This window comes from Balearica regulorum, chromosome 1 (genome assembly GCF_011004875.1).
Source record: "Balearica regulorum gibbericeps isolate bBalReg1 chromosome 1, bBalReg1.pri, whole genome shotgun sequence".
In the NCBI taxonomy this organism is placed as follows: domain Eukaryota; kingdom Metazoa; phylum Chordata; class Aves; order Gruiformes; family Gruidae; genus Balearica; species Balearica regulorum.
This window is the reverse complement of record NC_046184.1, coordinates 155,195,263-155,216,762: the sequence shown is the minus strand read 5'-3', so window position 1 is coordinate 155,216,762 and position 21,500 is coordinate 155,195,263. Positions and strand designations below refer to the sequence as shown.

Here is a 21,500-nt window from a genome sequence, read left to right as displayed (position 1 = left end):
AATTGAAATGTCTTTCTTTGCAGCAGATGCTGGTCTATGTGACCTTTCTGTAACAGAAGGGTTCTTTTATCACTTGAGCTTTTGGTTTCGTATTTCTCATCTGCTCTCTTCTGCCAGCTTAACCGAGAGTTTATATCAAAACCTAATTAGACTACATATGCTGTTTAGGAAAAAGTTCTTGGAAAAGTCATGATTCATATAAGCTTTGATATTTCCAGAAAAATGAGAACAAATGTGATTTCAATTGTTTTAAATAACTTTCAATCATCCTCTTACTCAAATAAAAGTAGTTGAACATGGGACTTTGACTAAAAAAAAAATAAAAATACCTATTAACAGAAGCACCATCTCTATATTCCTATCAATCAACTATACCATTTATGTTTAATGATGAAACCCTTTATTGATATGTATGTTTTTCAAGTAAGTAGTATTATAACTCAGCTAATTTCTTACATATTTCTGATATCAGTATCATAAACCTCAAATCAGAAGTTATTAAATGATATTTAATTCCTGGGAAAAAAAAGTTTGCGTATACATATTGAGCACATAGGATGTCAGCTAAAGTTTGCTTTTTAGAAATATTGATATAAAAAAAATTTGGTATATTTTAATTTTTTCTTTTGATATTCTAGGAGAAAAACTGAATTATTTTAATGTTGTTTTAATTGTAATGCACTTACCTGAATTACACTTTTCAATATTTTAACTAGCACTAAGAAGGACCACATTTTAAACACTCTCAACTTTCACTGGGTTAAAGAAACCTGTGTCAAAAAATGATAACCGATGTTTTGTTCAAACATTAACAAATGCATCTGATGAGAAAGCCTTGGCCTCTGATACTTTTCACAAAGACAGAAGTTCTATCTTGAAAAAAAAAAAAAAAATTGAAACCTTTACATTTATATGTCCTACTTAGTTATTTGACCCAGTTCTTAATCAGAAGTAGCCAGAATTTTCTTTTATTCCACAGAGTGATTGTCTGCTGTCTTAAGAATAAGAACTTGAGTATTTCCCCTGATAGAAAGCTGACAAGTCATTATGAGGAACTGCGTCTTCCAACGTCAAGCCAATACAGTTCTCTGTTAATTGTTTGAATACAGTCCTGTGTCACACCGCATACAAAAATGATATTCTGGAAACTAAAAAGCTAGAGATATTGCCAAGAACAATCTCTGTAAATATAACCACTACTTTATAATGTGCAAAAGCAAAATTTCACAAATATATAAAAAAAAATCCAAATTAGATTTAAAACAGAAAACCAGAAATGTAGACACAGATTATCAGTTACTCTGTTACTTAGTGATTAAGTAAAGCTACAGCAATTTATTTATGTCACCTTATTGAATATGTAATACATTCAAATATTTGTCTTACTTTTATTTATTGTTTAGCCATTACTGATATGTGACTATCAAGACAAGAAAACAATATATAAAGACATCAGTCTTCGAGGATATTAAAAAAAAAAAAAGTTGAAAATGGATTTATAGTGAGACAGCACTGATATCCAGAACTTCTAAACAACATACAAAGTCTACTGACATCCTAACAATATCAAATACATATGCATGTTCATTGATACTATCAAAAATAAATACTGATTTTCCAAATGTTCTAAAATTCAAAATTCTCAGCATTTTCTAGAAAATTTTCAAAAATCCCAGTGGAACTCAATAAGAAGTTTAACAGTAAGATCTTAATTACAGGATGGCATTCTTTTCAAAAATAATGAGTGAGTATACTTATATATTAAATCGGAAACCAAAACTCACCATGTAGAATAGCTAAAAGTGAACTGATAACCCAGACAACTCCTGACTGCAAACTTCTGCAATACAAAGTAATTTATTTAAAATATTCTTCAAAGATAGGGAGACACGTAGTGGAACACAGAATATTTTGAAAGTAAAGTTCGTTTTCTTTTGGTTTCAGATAAAGGAATGAAAATATAAAGTCTGAGATTTAGACTCATACATCAAAAATATTTTGATATGTACTATTTGTTATAACCAACAGTACTTTCTTGAAAGGCATAACTTGCTGGACTGAGAAACACCCATGATTTTCACTCTTTACTGTAAGAACTGATTGTGTCGAGGGTGAGGGATGGCGGTGGGGAGCGCTGGGGAAGGGGGAAGTAATACCCAATTACAAGTTTTAGGTTGACTGTTATTCAGTGTAAATTTTATTGACTTTGTCATCAGCTATAATTGGTCAATTGGATGAAAAGCTCTCTTTTTCTGTGAATGAAACAGCCCTCCCAGAATACTAAAGATGTCTTAAATAGAAATAGATTAGTTAACAAGCCTTTTGTTGTATCATGCCAGTGCTTACATACATGATTATTGAATAAAGTCAGTATTTTTAGCATTTTGTTTAAAAGAAAAGAAAGAGCAGCTCACCACATAAACCAATCAAATGGTGTGTAACTAAAATGCATAGTTGGATGTCAAGTTTTATTGTCTATTCTGATTCTTAAGCTAAGAATTATCTAGATGCCCAACGCTCAAAAAAATTAATATTTACTTAAAGAAAAAAAAACTATTTCCTGAGTTTTATAAACGAAATATGTATCAAACACCAGAAAGTCCAGCAAAATATTGCAGTAGTCACAAAGTATTCACCACAAGTTTCTAGTTTCACCTGTACACACTCCGCTGTAGACCACGTACAAGCACATCCCTACACACGGCAACCAGACGGCTGGACCTGCTGAACGCTCGGCTCCCTCGGCCACCCGAGGGAATCTCAAGGCTCCGGAGGGACCCCGCGGCACCCAGGCAGGGCGCAGGTGGAAGGGAGACCCCGGCTTCCCCCCCCCGAGCGCGGCCGCGGGCTGCCTGCACTGCCTCTGCAGCACCTTGGACAGCAACCTCCCGCCAGCGGCCGCCGACCTTCCGCCACGTCACGCCCCGCCCGGCTACGTCACGCCCCGCCCGACCCCGCCCCGCCCCGCCCGGCCTTTGCCAGCTTCCCCGGAGAGAGAAAGAGAACGCGAAGTTGCACCCTTGCTTTGGGGGTTGCGGTTTTGTTTGGGGTTTTGTGGGTTTTTTTTCTTTTTCCTGCTGGAATATCCTTCATTTTTAACACAGATTAGTTGGCCAAATTCTCAAAACGTAGAGCAATATCGTCTGGCACCGGAGAACTGCAGGTCATTGGCGCTGCATTTGTCCAGTTCATCTATACGTTTCACGCAATCGTTTTAATGTCAACAGCTTCTCCCCCATCATTAGACAAGTATTTCTCCTTATTCAGTCTCTGAAGGGGAAACCGTTACACATTTGCTACTCTGTTCATTTTCAATGCCTTTTACACCATGATACACTGAAGAGCAACCACACACCTTGTGGTAAAGTTCAGTCAAACTAAACTGTGATTAAAAAAAAAAAAAAATCACTTTAAGCAAGTAGATGTTGATCGTTTGGCAGCACAGAGTAGTAGGTCAATTTCTAGTTAAGGAGTTACTGAAATGGCAAAGACGTCCTTACAGCAGTAGATATCTATTTACCTTTGATACGCTTTTTATTTATCCACTTTATGCTTTTTACTTAGCCAATTCACTCTGGAAATAAACTATATTCACATTATCAGTAACTGAGTATACAACATATATACAATAAGTGTGTACACACACAGTTTATAACCTAGAAATAGTGGAGTCAAAATTACGGAAACTACTTTACTTTTGTCTGGTTTAACAAGAAAAAATAAATATGGTAACTTTCCTACTTTGTCCAGTTTGACAACAGGATATTTCAGCTTCTAGAGGGACTGTGGATTGATTTTTGTGGCAAAGATACGTGCGAATTACACTAACTTATTGGTGACTGGGATTCTTTAGGCACGGATTAGTAACATGAAATGATTTCAGAATGCCCTGCTGAAGTTACAAAGCACGGAGATACTGCTAGGCCTTCTGTTCAGGGCGGTGATTTGTATGCACTGTTGTGTTCCACTGCTAAAGCAGGATTTGGTTCAGACTGGTTAATGTAGTGCTACAGTAGTTGAGATAATCCAGTTCAGGGCAGAAACCATTCACCTGGCCCGGCTCTCAACACATACTCAAACAAACGGGGAAAAAAAAGCATGTAGTTAGTTATTTTAGGCACCAAGGACAACACTTTTTTTTCTGCCTTTTCCTGTCTTGAGAGCTAGGCCAACTAATCTTGTGCAAAAGTAGAGAGAAGACAACAACTACCCAGAGCCGAAGCGGGACCCTGCCTTCTAACAAAGGAAAAGAAAACCCTCTGGATCTCTCCGAGCGGTCACCGCCGGCACCGAAGAAAACCTCCACGGCGGACTGAAATGCTGTCACCATCACTTCCCAACCAAGGGCCACCGCGGTGCCCGCTGACATCCACTCTCGTCCTCCAGCTCTTCCCAGCTCCACAGATTTTGGCAGAGCGCCTGCAGACACCGTCCCGCCTGGAGACACGGAGCCTCCCCGCTCCTCCGCCCCGCGCACCGCCGCCGCCGCCGCTGCCCGCCGCCCCCGGGGCCAAGCGCCCGACGAAACCCACCCGGAGCCTCCGGTGCGCGCCCCCGGCCGCCGCGGGGGGGGGGGCCGAGACGCCCGTTCTCCAGGCACCGGGGACACCCGCCGCCCCGGCCCCGGCGCCGCCGCGTCTCTCGGAGGTTTGGCCGCCGGCCTGCAGGCTCCGGCCACGGCCCGCTCCGGAGGGCCCGCGGGCAGGGCAGCGCCGTCGGGCGGCCCCGGGCCCGGCTGCCGTCCCGGGCCCCGCTCATTGGCATGCAGCCCCTGTCGCTGCCTGCCGCCAAGCCGCATCCCAGCCCGCTGGAAGCCGGCAGCCGAGCCGGAGCCAATCGCATATTCATGAAGAGGGGGAAATCCAGCGCTGCACTCCCAGAGGACCGAGGATCACTTCTTTTTTTTTTTTAAAAAAAAAAAAAAGCCTTCCTTCTCTCTGCCTCCCTTTTAGCAATGCGCTAACGGGGCGTCCCCGACCGTTTCCTCCGCAGCTCCGACTGCACCCTAAAAACCGCGGCCGCCGGCGCCAGGAGCAGAGACCGAAGCAGCCAAAACACGGACCACGGCAGCCACAACAGACGAGGGAGGCACGCCAGCCCGCCAGCCAGGGACAGGAAACACAGCAGGGACTCCTACCTTACAATCCTCAGGACACGATTTCACCGAGTACTCATCCGACTGTAAATATTTCTGGAGCATAACCTCAAACTCTTCGTATTTCTCCTGAGCGTGCTGGTCGTAGCGCTGGTAAGCCTGGACGCACTGGCTGCAGGAGCCTCCCCCCCTCAGCACCACATCCAGACTGCAGTTCAAAGTGTCCGGATTGGACAACCCGGCGAACAACTCCCAAAGTGTGTAGGAATTACAAAAGGAAAGGTAAAAATCCGTCAGGTCCCAGCCGGGCGCTGGGCTCTGCCCCGCGCCCCGCGGCCGCCCCGGCCCCCCCCGCCGCCGGCACACCGCCTCCGCGTCCCCCACGCTGAAGCACTGCCCGGACGAGGAGCTCGGGGGTGGGCACGTCTCCAGGGGCCTGGCGGTGGAGTTCCCCAGGAAAGCAGCCTTGCCGTGCCGGGGCTCGGTGCCGTTGGTGCGGCTGCCGCGGCTGCCGCCGCCGCTGCTGCCGGGGGAGGGCGGGAGGGAGGGCGAGGGGGGGGCGAGGAGCCGGGGCGCGGGGGGCGCCGGCTCCCCCATGCCCGCCAGCAGCTCCGGCTCCGCGGGCTCCGGCTTCTCGGGCGGCGGCTGCTCCTTCTCTCCGGTCCCCGTGAATTTGGCCTCGGCGCAGAACCACAAGTGATCAGAGAGCAGGACTGTGAAAAACAAGAGCGATGCCAGGGACAGTCGCCATTTCTGAGCCCTCTCTGAATCCGTGAAGGGTTTCTCGTTCTCCCGGGGTGCGAACCAGATTTTTAAGCCGTCATCATACTGCCGACTGCACATCCAAGCACCCCTGGTCATATTTTGGGAACGCACAGCCTTGGCCGACTCCACCGTGAGGGCTCCTTTGCCAGTGTCACCACAATATGCATTGACTTAAAAGATTGGGGGGATTTTCTTGCCTGCCTTCCCTTCGCTCGCTCCCTCGCTCGCTCCCTCTTCCACTCACCCCCTCTCTCTCTTTCTCCCTCTTCTTTCTTTCTTCTTTTTCTTCCTCTGAGATATTGTTGGGTTTCGCCGGTGGCTCTGCCTTGGTCTCACCACACGAAGCAGCCCCAGTCCATCCAACGCGGAGTGCCGTGGAGAAGATAAGAGCAATAACGCAGAGAGAGGAGGAGGGAGAGGAGATGGTGGTGGTAGTGGTGATAGTTGGTGGTGGCGGGGCTGCGCGGCTGGTCCTTTCCCCCTCTCACCCAGGCATGGTCAGATCGCAGCTCCCCATCTCCCTCCTGAGAAAAGCCCGCTGCCCCCGGACAGCTGCATGCCGCGTCCCCCGCTGCCGACGGACGGCTCCGGGAGGGCTCCTCGCCTCCTCTTCCTCCCTGCCGCCGCCGCTGCTCCTCTTCCTCAGCCCCGAGCCGCGGCACAGATGCCCGCGCCTCTGTCTCCGTCTCCTCTTTCTCCTCTCCCCCCTCTGCTCTAACTGGAGAGACGCTGCTGCAGGGCTCCCGGAGCGCTGCCGAGGATGCTGAAGAGGAGGAGGAGGAAGAGGAAGAGGAGGAGGAGGCTGCCGGGGCCGCCGCCGCTGCTGGTGACAATGGGCTGCGGCTGCCGCCGCTGCTGCCGCCGGGCGCGGTGTCCCCGGGCGCACGGGGCGGAACTGCCTGGCTGGGGGCCCCCGATGGGCACAGGCATCTTGGGCCCCTGGGCTAAGTTGCCGCCATCTTCGTCCTGGAGAAACACTTTTTTGGGGGGAGCTCTGCCTTTTGCGTCATCTCCTCCCGCGCCGAGATCTCTCTATCCTGGCGCATTGGCAGCAGCATCAACTCTGCCTCCTCCTGCCTGAGGAGGAGGAGGAGGAGGAGGTGGGAGAGGCACTGGGGACCACATGGCCCCTCCAAAGGGCTTCCTCCGTGCAACTCCTTCTACTCGTCTCACCGAAGGGACTGCTCGGTACCACTCTCCAGCCCTCTCTCCTTCAGGGTCTCCTTCCCTTTGTGGCCCTGAAACACCATGTCCACGCAGGATGGTGGCTGGAGAGGTCTGTCGCCATGTCTGTCCTTGTCATAGCAAATCACAAATGGCATATGGGACTCCAGGTGCTGGATCCTGGCTGGTTTTGGCCCCTCAGTAAAACGCCTGAACAGAACTGGCTGTCTTTCAGTCAGCGAGCCGGAAAGCAGAATGCCCATAAACCTCAAACTGTTCCTCTAAGAGAAGTTTTGCAAAACCCTGGTCCAGCACATGAGCTGGGTAAATACTGCCAGTCTTTGTGTTTCACCTTTTAGATGTCACTGCCGGGAGAGAGAGGCAGAGCGAGCGGGCTTAACTGTCCCGCTACGGTGATAAATCACTGATGATCTCCACTCAGACCCACAACAGACATCCCACCACCTTCTGGCCCCAACCAGCAGGGTCTCTTGCTTAAATAACCGTACTATTTGGTCACTCTTAAGTTACCTTCATCTTGCTTGCTGATGCACCTTAATGTAACAACACCAACAGAAAAACTTGGATCTCGCACAAGACAAGAGAACGTGCCAGCTAGAGGTTGAACATTATCAGATGAAGACCTGGAGTTACAAGGTCTTCCTCTCAAGGCATCAGGTATGCCATCTGGCCATAGCATGACCGAGACGTATATTTTAATTTCTCCATGGGACTGGGGGAAGTTTAGAGGCCATACCTTTCCTTGTTACAGAGGCTTTCTCCATCCTGGGGTAAGGGACCATTTAGAACTGCTAATGGCCTTTGAACAAGGTGCACAATGTACCCCAAAAAGGTGGCTTTTCCTCATTGTTCAGTTAAAAAAAGCTTTATTCCTTAACAAACATGGCCGTGGTCTATAAGCTGACACAGATTGCTGACAGCTCTCTAATTCAGCTTCAAAAGGTGTAGTGGGAAGAAATCTGAAACCTCGTCTGTATCAGACAAGGACAAAATTTGTACATTTTCTGACTGCAGCTATCATTAACTGAGGGGTGAGCTTACAAAGGAATGTGCTGGAATTTCCATCACTTTGAGTAATAAATCAAGGCTAGATGTCTTTAAAAAAGAGATGGTATACCTCAAAGAGAAGATGCCGACCAGAAGGAGGAATTGCCGAGTGAGGTTCTATGCCCTGTGTTATGCTGGGGGTCAAAGCGCATTATCATAATGGTCTCATCTGGCCTTAAAAGATCTATGAGTCAAATTCGACACTGAGCAGAAGTTATCTGTGGATTTTATTTTGATAGACTATTTAAAGACACAGAAATAAGTGCTAATGTCATAAGAAAAAGTCTACAGTACTCAAATCAGAATGCATCTTTGCAATTCTCAGTCAATCAGCTCATACCATCTGCTAATGGTACATTATTAATTTTGGTCTTGGAGCTTTGATTGCAATGATTTGACATACTGGGCCCTGTACTGTATCTGCATTTTTGTAATGCTTTCTGTTCTGGGACAAGACCATGACCGAACTTTGAAAAGGGAATCACAGTAACTAACTTCTCTAACATGTAGTGTCATTTGTTTAATTATATTTTGCTTGTTTGATTATGTATTTTGTGATGGACTAGAGGGACGGAAACAGAAATGGGGCGGGGGGGGGGGGGGGAGAAAACAAACCAACAAACAAACCAAAACCAACTGGGATAACCAACAGGTTCCTGACATCAGATCTGAGATTTTCACAATGTGCTCTACTGAGATGTTTGGCATTGCCTGCATAATTATTCTCTATTTGACAGCCAAACTCAGAGTGAAGGAAGTTTTGGAGTCCCCACCTGGCAAACAGGTTTGATTTATTTATTTGTTGGGTTGTTTTTGTTTTTTTTTTTTAATATTGTTTCCCTATTGTCTTGTTGGGAAATGAGAGGGTAATGGGTAATTTTGCAGTCCACAGGGAAATTAGAAATGTTCTTTATCTCCATAGTGGAATTTTAAGAATTGGTAATGAAAAACTGCTGGTACCCAGACCTCATCTGAAACTTAATATAAAAATGAATTCCTAAGTCTGTGCTCCTCTGTTTATACTTGTTGAGGATCAGAGCAAATAAAGTCAATCTGCTAGGATTTTTTAGATATACTTGGCTTCTCCAAAAAAATCCATTTTCACATAATGCAATATTTTCACACATTTCCCAACTTTCGTCTGGAAAAATAGAGTGAGAGTTCTTTTTCAACACCTAGCGATAAACTATAATAAGACATTCGGCATTCCTGAAATGAGTGCGTCCTTGCTTTTCCAGTGACAGTTTTCTGTAACAGAGAAGGTGTCATGCAGAACTGTTGTTTTGTCTGTTACGTTTCCCCCAAAGTCCCATTCCCTCTCCACCTAGCACCGTGAATAACTTACGACGTTAGTTGCAGCAGCTGGTTCCTGATGGATCCGAAGAGATGCAGTTCAGTTCTCTGGTGCCCCTTAGTGTTAGGTCTTGGAGCTCAAGGGAAAAAAATAAGGCTAAAAAATAATATCTGAAAATCAAGAAGCTAATTGCATGTGTTGGGGGAAAGAATATGAAGTATCTACTGTAGCTGCTTTCTCTCAAACCTTCTTCAAAATTTTATTGTCATAAATCCAATCTAAATAACAGAATTATATTTAAACTAGGTTAATAAATTATGTGAATGTGAATAAAAGGGACAAACTTTCCTCAAAAATATCATTACAGAAGTATGTCCTCATATTCATCATTCATCCTAAATAACTCTAGTGGCACAAAATACTGGCTTCACTTTGAAATTACAAGTTTTATTGGGAATATTTATTACTCGTGTTCCAAAGCTTGGCAAGTGTGAGGAACTAACTCATGGAAGTGTGTCTCCCTAGCTGGTGGAGTCACCAGATGTTTCACAGACAAATCTCCTTAAAGTAATGTAGTTCAGTGTCAGCTCTGCCATACAGAGCTCTGATTAATACAGAGATGATGTGCTTTAATTCTTTGACTCATAATATGTAAGATAGCTAATTTATCGAGCACTGAGGACAAAGTCCAACAGAATGAGCACACCCAACATTCAAGAGACTTGAAGCTATTTCTTAACCTACATACCACATGTTTTCTTTGTGAAAGTACTTTAGCTTACCAAGCAGAAATAATTCTTCACATAACACGTTAATGGTAATAAGCACTTGTCAGAATAGAAGGCTTTACTGTTTCAAAGTAAATGTTCTTAAATTTTTGCCTAATATCATGCATACAGTAATTTTCTGCATTAGTCTCTTGCTTTTCTTTGATTATTTTTTTTTTATACAAAATTGTAAGGTCTGAATAGCTGTGTATAAGTCTTCTAGATAATTTTAACAGGTTTGAGAGCCGTGCCTTGTCTTTGTAATGTATATTCTTTATATAAGAAAAAATTATTTTCTAATTGCTAAGCAGCACTTCTCTTTGTAAAATCTTGCAGCAGGCTATTTTTAAAATAGTAGATTTCATTTTATTTTTGGGTTGACTGGTTCTACTGATAGGAGCAGTTGTTGCAACAATTATTAACAGAAATACTCAGTTAAACCCTTGCATTGAAGTGTCATCCAGCACTTTCAATACCGAGCAAACATTATCAGGCCCTTTACTAGTTCCTTTTATATTAATTAATTTTTACAGGTCAAACAAGTTGTCTTCAATAGGAACAGCTATACATTCTTTGTAGGCAGAATGATGTGTCAAGTAATGTGCTTTAGCATCCTCAGAGTCATACAGGTTTTGTTTGATTTTGACTTCTTACAGCAGATTGTGAGTATTATTTTACCCATTACCTGGGGAGCCAGAGATATAATTATCTGAGTCTATTTGCTTAGAATAACATCCATGATAGTTGTAAGACACAAGCAAGTTAAGAACACTGAAGAATTCATTTTATTTCCCATCACATTCCTAATGTTTTAGTTTTCCATTCAATATTTTTCGAAAAGCTGAATTATTGTGAGAAAGCTTCAGGCATCTGGGTCTGATTGCCCCAAAGCAATGGGAAATTTATGTTAACATTAGCAGGCACAGAAGCTACTAATCGTTGTTCGAACATCTCTAATTCAGATATTAAGATTCTTGCACTCTCATTTGTTCCCACTTTCCAAATTACCCTCAATTTTGTCCCTTTGGCTTGATTTTTTTTTAAGTTTTTCTTACAAAATTAGAGGATTAACTATCACTCAGTAAGTTAAAAAAGTTTGTCAGATTGGATTGTAAAAGGCTGTGCAGTACAATCTTGGAAGATACTAACGCCATTAAGTTGATTGAATTATCTTGCAGATGTTTGCTCTGTATCCTACGAGACTTCTCGTTAGAGAATGAGAACATGTTTTTGTTTGTTGACATTTTCAGCCATGGAACAATGAACGGATAACATGGGATCTGGAAGTCTGATAATTTCTCTCCAAAAATTGTAGGTCATCTTTATCATGACATCTTTATAATGAGACCTCAGTCATAATATTACATCCAGCTGGTATATTTGGGCATGAGCTGAAATGAACTGCGGCTACTCTTCATTAACTGAAGCCATCAAACAAGTGAAATATAACTTTTGCACATGACTGCAGCAGGAAGAAGATAATATAAATGTCTTGTGCAAATTAGCCTATGCCTATTAGAGTAAGGTCTGATCCAAAGCATACTGAGATCAGGGGAAAGATTGCTACGGGTTTTTAAACCAGGCTTGTAGAAAGGAAATAGACAGAAGAATAAAGATTCCTCCCATATGGGGATGGAAGAAAAAGGATTGAAAGAACCACCAAAAGGTAGATTACAGCTTTTAAAATATTTTTTCTTCCTTTCTCTCTCTTACTAATTGCATTCATTTGCTGTCTTCTAATAGATGTTATAGCCTGATTATATTTTTACAGGCATCAAAGACATCTTTTCGTCTTTTCTGCTTGGCTGCCTTACAGATATTCCAGCCCTTTCTCGTGTCAAAATTCACCTCACAGGAAAGATATAATACTTGATTTTTCTCAGAAATACTCTTTTTCTTAAATAAAATTTAAAAAAAAATGTGTGCACTATGTAAAAAGGCTTAAGTTTTGGTTGATCAGTGGAATAGTTTTCATTTGCTCTCTCTCACTCTCACTCAAAGAAAAAAAAATACTTTTAGATATAACCTCACTGTTTAATTCATAGTCTGATTTTCTATTCAAGCATGTTAGTGTAGACTATTTTTTATTAGCTTAAGTGAAATGCCTACAGTAGGAGGGTTTTCTTTGTGATGTACTGATATGATGCTGCTGTTCCAGAATTCAGACTAACTTGTATTTGTAGCCTTGTTTCCACCCGTGTCTGTGGTATGAAGAACGTGGAAAAGCAAAAAAGAATTAATGTTACCAAGTAAAATTCTCCCTGCTTATTACCCCACATTTTATTCCACTTTCCTGGAAAATATGCCATCCTAGAAAACTCTTTTCAGGCTGATCATATGAAAGTTTGATAATATCTTTTTATTTCAAGTACTCATGGACGCAGTGTGACTTTTAAATGCATTCGGGAGTGTGGGCATGCAGGAAAGAGATCTAGCAGATTCTGCACTGAGGCTGCCACATGTGGGGGTTTCTTCTTTTGACCAAAAGAAATGTCTCTACTAATAAAACATATTTATTTATATAGACTTTTGATACAGAGCTTGACAATAGGTTGAGTAATTATTGTTCTAATATATATACATATATATTTCTCTCCTCAAAAATGTAAACAATTTTCTGGAACTTTTCATCTCATTCAGCCTTAGCTATCTAGGCTTAAACACCCAGTCGAACTTATCCTTTCATTGTCTTGCAAATAAAAAGATACAGCCACCTCCAGAGCACAGGTTATTCCATCCTTACATAGGTGTCTAAGACAGGCACTCGTGTATGGCAAGTCATCTTCTGCCATCCCTTTCCACTGATTATGGAAGAAACCCTCCTGATTATATTGTTGCTTCTGGAATCTAGCTTTACTTCTCTAACAGACAGACGACAATTTTAAGTTGGTCACCCAGGTTCCTAGCTCTGTCTTTGTGTCCTACAAAAGATTCTTCCTGAAGAAAAAGCTGTAAACAAGCATGGAAGTACATATTTGAGACTTTTTTCTCTTTCCTTTCATGCCAACTTTATTCCATTGTTTACTAGAAAAGCAGACATGAATGAACCATACATTGACACTCCTTATTTTTTGACCCAGGACGTATCCTTTTCTGTGGAACTGTAATATCCTGCCTTCTGCCAAGTGGCTGCAATGCCATCTGCCAGCGAGGGAGAGGGAGGGTGGGGGGTTTTCTCTCTGCCTCCCCTGCCTTCCAGGGTATTCCCATGAAGAAGGCATGTGACTCAAGTTGTGAGATGACTCAAGCTCTTGTGGTCTTCTTGGAGTTGTCCCACAATCAATTTAATGTGTCTGACCTGAAGGCAAATGTCTCCTTTTGCCTGCAACATCACCAGCAATTCTCTAAACGCTTTGGCTTCGGTTCCATATGCCTTGTGAGAGATTCGGAGAACTGACTGCAAGCTGCAAGTAGAGAGCTCCTGAGATTTTATTCTGTTTCTACTCTTTAGATGGGGCATGGTTCTGGAAAAGCATTCATTCCCTCTCCCTCAGCATCTCTATTTATAAACAGGGTGGGCTGGGAAAATTAGCTAATGCATGCAAAGTGCTGATTTAAATAATAAAAATAATTAATTCACCTCTTGATGGGCTACTATATAGCTAAGCGCATCATGTTATTTCTTATCTCATTTAGCTCCTGAGGACTCAATATTTGTTATTGTTTCAAATCAGGTTGTTCTCCCTTTCTAAATGGCATACATACCTTTGTGAATAAACAAATAAAGATTTTCTACAAAAGGGATCTTGTTCAGATCATTCTCAATCTTAGAGTAAATGAACAGTATTGCTTTTCTAATTTTCCAGTAAAATACATTACTTGATATTTGGTGATATATTATATTTTCATTACATTACACTGCTGGGAAAGCAGAGCTTTATTTTCATTATTTTCATGTGCTTTTTTTTTGGGGGGGGGAGACAGAAAAAGGAAATGTAATTATATAACGTACTTTAGTCTCCTAATTAGTTTCACTGGGTCTTAAATTTAACTCTTACATTCTGCTGAAGTTGATTTTTCTTCTCTTTCCTTTGATCTTGTTCTCTTTTTTTGCTTCTGGAGACAGCTCCTGATGGCCAGCTGCGGCTGTGTAACACTCACTTCCTCCCATAGTACCAAAGCAAATACAGCTTCCAGCCAGTTGCCTAGCATATTCGGAGTCTTGCTAGGGGTAGGCAGACAAGCTCTGCCGCTACGTGCCACCATTATGGCTCTAATTTGCTTGAAGCCACAAGCACAGCTGGCGCAGGGCCTGTGGAAGCGCACCGTGTGTTGCGGAGGTGACGGGGTGCTCTCAGAGTTCACAGACCATCACTTCGTACGGTGTTGGCTGGCTCTGCGGCATAGGGGCTTCGTGAAACACTAAGAGAGAAAACACTTCAGAAGGGAGATGATCTTCAGCTTCTTTCTGGTATTTCTCTAAAAAAAATTAGTGCAGTTTCACTGCGTCATTAATTATTTTTTTTTTTTAACTTTTCTTACAATTACTTAAAGGAGACAACTCCTTGAAAGCCTGAATTACAGATCAGAATCCCTTTTTGCACACAAAGAAAAGTGCAAAACGGAGGGGCAGTCACTGCTGTACTTTAGATACCTAACTTAACACTGACAGGAAGGGAATTCGCTAAAGCAAGCTAGTTAATCTCTCTGAAGTCTTTCCTTAGTCAGTGCAGAGAGATAGGCTCTTTTGTAGGGAACAATTTTAATTAGACTCCTTCTCTGCATCACCCTGCAGAAGAACGTCTTGCTCTCTTCTCTGTCCACAGAGCCTCGGGAGGGAGCTGGTTAAGTTTGGCACCTAAAGCAGGGTTTAAGACTACTCTGCAGAGTCTCTGATGTGCTGGGCACATCAATTAAAATCACAAGAAGATGTAATAGGTTGTTAATGTCATACAGGATCAGGAAGGGTGAGAGTGTTGTGGCAGTAAAGACATAGTTAAGGAGTAACCAGTGGGGAGTCCATAATTCAAACTGTACTGAAACTTGGAGACAACCTTTTGAAATTGAAAACTATTGTTTTTCTTTTTCCCTGGGTTTTTTAATTAAAATAAATGTTTCTGGCTTCCTTATTTATCAACTCCTGCGAAAGCTGCGCTCTTTCTTTTTTTTTTTTTCCCTCAGTCTGAACTTTCTGCAGTGACTATCTTGAATAAACAGGACAGACTCAGGGATCCAAAGCAGTGAAACTTGTGCTGCTCATAATTTTAACAGGTGGCAGGGCAGACTAAATTAAATGATGTTTTGGCCTCCAGGTTTTAAGATTACCAGTAAAGTGAGTATACTTCTATCTTAAGGTATTTTAAAAGCAAACCCAACATAGTTAGGTTAGGAAGTAGTACACAAAGAAAGAATAGCGGAGAACTGATTTTGCTTTATATATACAACGTTATGGAGAACTTAAAGTTCTTGATGGAGAAATTCCATCCAGAAATGTGGAGTTAGGACTTGAAAGTTTTGTAATTTTTGATAGCCTTCTGGCAGAAACTTGGTTTCTTAATTGCAATTTATCTACTTTTGGATGATGAAGCTACACCTGAATAAAGGAGTACTCCAGAAATGATGGCATTTCAAAAAACTTAATCAAATGTTAAAAGTTAATCAGATGTTTAGACAGTATGTAGGTGACTGAAATGTTTATGGTATTCTACTAAGGCACAAAACAATGTACTTTACATAACTTCAGTTTAGAGGCTTTGTCATATTTCCTAGGCAACTTTCTCAGTCTTTAGGTGCTGTAACAGTAGAAACATACACACTGGTGATTCTTGGGGGAAGCAAGAGTTATTTTATAGTAGCTAATTTTAGCCCAGTGAAGACTTTTCTTCTACTTGCCAAGAAGAAAAGGGAAAGGCTCTTTCAGGGTGATTCAGAGCATGTAACTTTAGCTCTCCAGTGCCAAAATAATTTTGGATGTGAAAAATAAAGCTTTTATTTTCAGCATTTGAGAATGCTGCTCCTGGTTTAATGTACAAAATTGTACATGCATAACTTTTTTTCCTGAAGGTCCAATGTGAACAAGAATCTAATGATAAGTTTTTTTTTAGGCATTAAGTGTATCTATTAGTAATTTTACATTATGAAGAATGAAAAATATATGTTCATCATAAGCACATACAGCTGTCTCTTCTTGAGAAGAGATGGGAAAGGTAATCTGCTCTTGACTAGGAGCAAATGTCACTCACCTACCTGTAGTTATTGATACAACGAATCACAAAACTTTTGAGCCATTGAGAAGCAAAAGGCACAGATCTAAGGTGAATTAGTAATTTCTGTTCCTTCCACATGTGTAACCATTCCAGGTTACCTTCACAGTCTACTATGTTTTGCCCATCTAATACTTTGAGGGTTTGATGAAGGAGTTTCGTCTTGTGAAAATATTTCCATAGATGCTACACATGCATTGTCCAAACACGCTTAATTTTAGGCATCAGGAAAACCAAAGGAATGTAAAGGCATCCTAAGGTTCACAATAGATTTTCTCATATGGAGTTAAGCTTCCTCAGTTGTTCCTGAATTAATCAATCACCTACTTCTGAACAGCACAGAGAGGTACCACCAAGGAGGGGCACAGCATTCTGTATGCAGCAAAAGGTGGTTCTATCATTATTCTAATGTTACAACAAGGAAATATACTATACAATTTTAATACATTAAAAAATTAAAGGAGAACTAAGATGTTGTGGATATGAACTTGGATGCTCTATTGCTAGATCGTTTCCCTCAGTGGAGCTGTAGGAATTGCCTAAGTAGTCTCTCTGTTCTCATTCTAAACATGGAAGAGTTATTCAGAGTGGATAACACACAGACAGTTTGGGCCTTATTAATAATGCAAACAATTGTATTTTCAATTACGTTGTTCTTAATTACAAAACAAACTAAACAACATTAATTTGGAAAGGAATGCATAATTCTTGGATGTATTGCTCTAGAGATTTCTTGGAGATACATCTGCCCAGATAAATATTTCTCAAAGCTTTCCCTTAAATCTAAGCTGAGAAGGTGGGCAGAGTATGAGTTTTGATATTAATTAAAACTATATCTGCATTAATTTACAAAAAGCTAATTCCTCTGCCTATATAAAGCCTGAATTTCTTGTTATGTTTTGCATTCCCTTAAATAAGCTAACTGTATTTCTGCTTTTTTTGTTTTAATGTATTGTTCTTCTAGAAAATTTAGAAAGATTAATCAGAAATACAGTGCTGAACTCCTTATCATATTACGAAGACCTACACCTCCGTGCAATCATCGTTGGCACACATCCATCCAGTAATTTTATCTGCAGATTTATATCATATGAGTATCAGACTCAAGGCTTAAACTACTGATGGACATTTTTCAGAAAGCTGCAAAATGCAGCTTAAAAAAGGTATGAAGAACAATCATTCCATAAATAAGTTTGCCATGATGTTTGGGGTTTTTTTCTTTATTAATCCATTTGTCTTTTGCTCTCCAAGTATGGACAGTGTGACTATGAAAGCTGCAAGTTAGACCTGAGGAAATTAATAATGAATATTACTGAAATATATTCAAAAAATAGAGATGGTTCACTGAAATTCCAACACATTTTTATTATTATGTTTTTAGCATGTGATAGTATAAGTGAATGATAAAAGCGATGAGTAAGAAAGGGGACGAAAATAGTGCTTATTGGGACTACAGTTACCATTGGAGTATCTTCATAATTACTATGCTGGACACCACAGTGCACCTTAAAAATAATGACAATAATAATTTAAAAAGTTTCATGCAAGGCTTTCCCTGGTGACAATGGTTGTTTAATATCATCCCACCATTTCTTCCCCAAGGTGCTTTTTCCCGTCCCCTCACTTGGTTCATTACTCTGTCCCTCTGGGCCAATGCAACCACTATTCTGTAAACCAGACTAGTGAAACGATGACAGTGCCCAATTCATTCCAGTAGTGCAGTTTATTGTCTCATTCAACAACCAGTTGGTGCAACTGAGTGCAAGACAAGGCAAACTACAACACAGTGACAGTAACTTATTTAAAGAGATTTGCTGCTGAGGAATTGTATTTTCAAACTTACCGAGAGAGAGAGAGAGTTTCCTTGTGGAAAACAGAAATGTGAGTTCGTTTCAAATATCATTTAACAAATATGCATGAAAGACCCTCAGTTTTCAAACCTAGAAACATGTAATCAAAGGATTATCTTTGTTTTAAATGCAGATCTGAGAATACACAATTAGAACGGAAGAGGTGAAAGGCTACTTCAAATGGGAGAACTCATAAGGAAATAAGTTGGAAAACTTCCTGAAAAAATTTGGAACAAGATTTTTGATTCTTTGGCTTACTTCCAAATAATTGTTTTAAGTAATTTGTTTATTTTATAGAAAATAAACTTTGTAAACTTTGGTTTACAGTTCCAGTAAGTAGCCTGATTAATTCACTGCACTGAATTGAAATGGACTTATTTCCCCTCCTATTATCACCTCATCTTTACTGTTTTTGCCGAGAGTCCGCTATACCTGAGCAAACATATATTGCAAAACAAAGCCAATTATTAATCTGAATTCTTAAATAACTGCTTTCTATGAGTTCATGGACCCTTTATAGAGATTTTTAATTAACTTAGTTTCCAGCACAAACATTCACAGAAAATGAATGATGGAATAGGAAATATAGAGAAGCATTACTTAGAAGGGCTTTCTAACCCAGGAAGAAAAGCCACATCCTGTGTCTTGTCTGAACAAACATGTTTTGACAATACAAAATTTCTGAATATGCTATCAAATGTGGAAAGTAGTTATTAAATAAATATGAACAACAAATATTCTGGGAGCCTGTGATCAGTTAAAAAAAATCTCAGACAAGAAAAACAAATCAAGTAAATAGTGTGTTATTATTCATGCAGACCTAATTATACATTAGCACTTTGTTAGGGATTTTCCAGCTGTCCTGTCTGTTTTCACTACTTCTGTATAAATTCACCTTTTTCCTCCTTGCTGATGCAAATATATGTCTTGCGTCAGGCCCCCCCACCCCTTTTCTCTTTCTAAAGACAGACTATAATTGCATTTCTGCTTGAATAATAGAGCACTTCTTTAATTATCACAGAATCATGGAAGGGCAGGGGTTGGAAGGGACCTCTGGAGATCATCTAGTCCAACCCCCCTGCTAAAGCAGGATCACCCAGAGCAGGTTGCACAGGATCGTGTCCAGGTGGGTTTCGAGTATCTCCAGAGAAGGAGACTCCACAACCTCTCTGGGCAGCCTCTTCCAGGTGACAGTGCTTTGTCACCCTCAAGGTGAAGAAGTTTTTTCTCATGTTCAGATGGAACTTCCTGTGTTCCAGTTTGTGCCTGTTGCCCCTTGTCCTGTCACTGGGCACCACTGAAAGGAGTCTGGCCCCATCCTCTTGACACCCACTCTTTAGATATTTATAAATGTTGATAAGATCCCGTCTGAAGTCTTCTCCAGGCTAAACAGACCCGGCTCTCTCAGCCTTTCCTCATCAGAGAGATGCTCCAGTCCCTTCATCATCTTTGTAGCCCTCCACTGGACTCTCTCCAGTAGTTCCATGTCTCTCTTGAACTGGGGAGCCCAGAACTGGACACAGGACTCCAAGTGTGGCCTCACCAGGGCAGAGGGGGAAGGCGAGGATAACCTCCCTTGACCTGCTGGCCACACTCTTCTGAATGCACCCCAGGATACCATTGGCCTTTGTGGCCACGAGGGCACACTGCTGGCTCATGGAGAGCTTGTTGTCCACCAGGATTCCCAAGTCCTTCTCTGCAGTGCTGCTTCCCAGCAGGTCAACCCCTTACCTGTACTGGTGCTTGGGGTTATTCCTCCCTTGGTGGAAGACCCTACACTTGCCCTTCTTGAATTTCATTTGGTTCCTCTTTGCCCAACTCTCCAGCCTGTCCAGGTCTTCCTGAATGGCAGCACAGCCTTCTGCTGTGTCAGCCACACCTCTCAGTTTTGTACCATCAGTAAACTTGCTGAGGGTACACTCTGTCCCTTCATCCAGGTCATTGATGAATATGTTGAATAAGACTGGACCCAGTACTGACCCCTGGGGCACACCACTACCGATAGGCCTCCAACCAGACTTTGCACCGCTTATCAAAACCTTCTGGGCCCTGCTATTCAGCCAGTTCTCAATCCACCACACTGTCCACTCATCTAACCCACATTTCCTAAGCTTGCCTATGAGGATGTTGTGGGAGACTGTCAAAAGCCTTGCTGAAGTCAAGGTAGACAACATCCACTGTTCTTCTGTCATCCAGCCAGCCAGTCATGCCATCATAGAAGGTTATCAGATTGGTCAAGCATGACCAATGTGCTCATAAAGATGGTTTACCTGACTTTTTATGTGAGCAGAACCATGAAAAAGGTCTGTAAGGATTCAGAGTAGAACACCTTGCAGTACTCAAATTTAAGGAGTATAAATTACCGAGCAAAGCCCATATCAGTCAGGAGTAGTTGTAACTACTGTGTTAACAGCTCCTTTTTTTCACTTTTCTTAACCAAGAACCACTGTAAGAGATTACCTGTTTTGGAAAACATCTTTGAAATGATTCATGCACTCCACTTATTCCTTCCAAGAATTCACCAGCCCTATTAGTATAATTTCTCTGCTTGGGCTATAAGTACTAACTAGACAAGATACATGTTTCACTGCCTAATTCTGTGCTAAGAATATGAAAGCTTATTCTCTATCCATCCAACCCGTTATTACTCAACAGTAATGAAAACATCTCTGTATTATAAACACTGTATTCAGCATAAATCCAAAACACAGCCCCATACTAGCTACTATGAAGAAAATTAACGCTACCCCAGCCAAATCCAGCACATTCTCCACCCCTTATTCCATACCGTTTCCGTCATGCTCAAGCACCACACTATCCAATACAACCTCATTAACCACTTCCCATCCTTTGATATAATACACAGATATAATTTCCTTAGTCTATGGACCTCCTCTGTGAAATGTCTGTAAAATGTCCACAAATGTCCACAAAATGGCCGTTGAATTCATTTAGCCCATAACTTTGGGGTCCATCAGGCCAGGGGTGGGTCACGGCTGCACTTGCACTGCTTCTTCTAAGGCTCATCCTCCACTGGTTCAAGTGGTTCCTGCTGTAGTAATTCCTATAAAATGCAACTCAAATCCCGAGTTACAACAATGTAAAGGTATTTCCATTACAATCTCCACCTCTTGACCCTTTGGATCAGACCATAGAGTGAATGAACTCCTCCCCTGCTCCCCGTTGGAGTTATCTACAGACTGCAGTCCCTTAGGGGTGTACCTGCTCCAAGTGGAGCCTTATCTATGAGACACAGCCTCCTCAGGGGTATACCTGCTGCAGCATAGACATTTC

The 21,500-nt window shown here is 41.8% G+C and overlaps 1 protein-coding gene across 2 annotated transcripts in view; it reads right to left on the bottom strand.

The window, feature by feature from the left end:
* The window catches only part of NALF1 (NALCN channel auxiliary factor 1), a 501,614-nt gene extending 494,748 nt beyond the window's left edge, over positions 1 to 6,866 (bottom strand). For both annotated transcript variants that reach the window (XM_075740436.1, XM_075740441.1), the window contains exon 1: positions 5,138 to 6,866. In XM_075740436.1, coding sequence (XP_075596551.1) covers positions 5,138 to 5,956 — 819 coding nt within the window. In that variant the 5' untranslated portion in view covers positions 5,957 to 6,866. The remainder of the gene's footprint in view (positions 1 to 5,137) is intronic.
* Between the last annotated feature and the right edge of the window lie 14,634 nt (positions 6,867 to 21,500).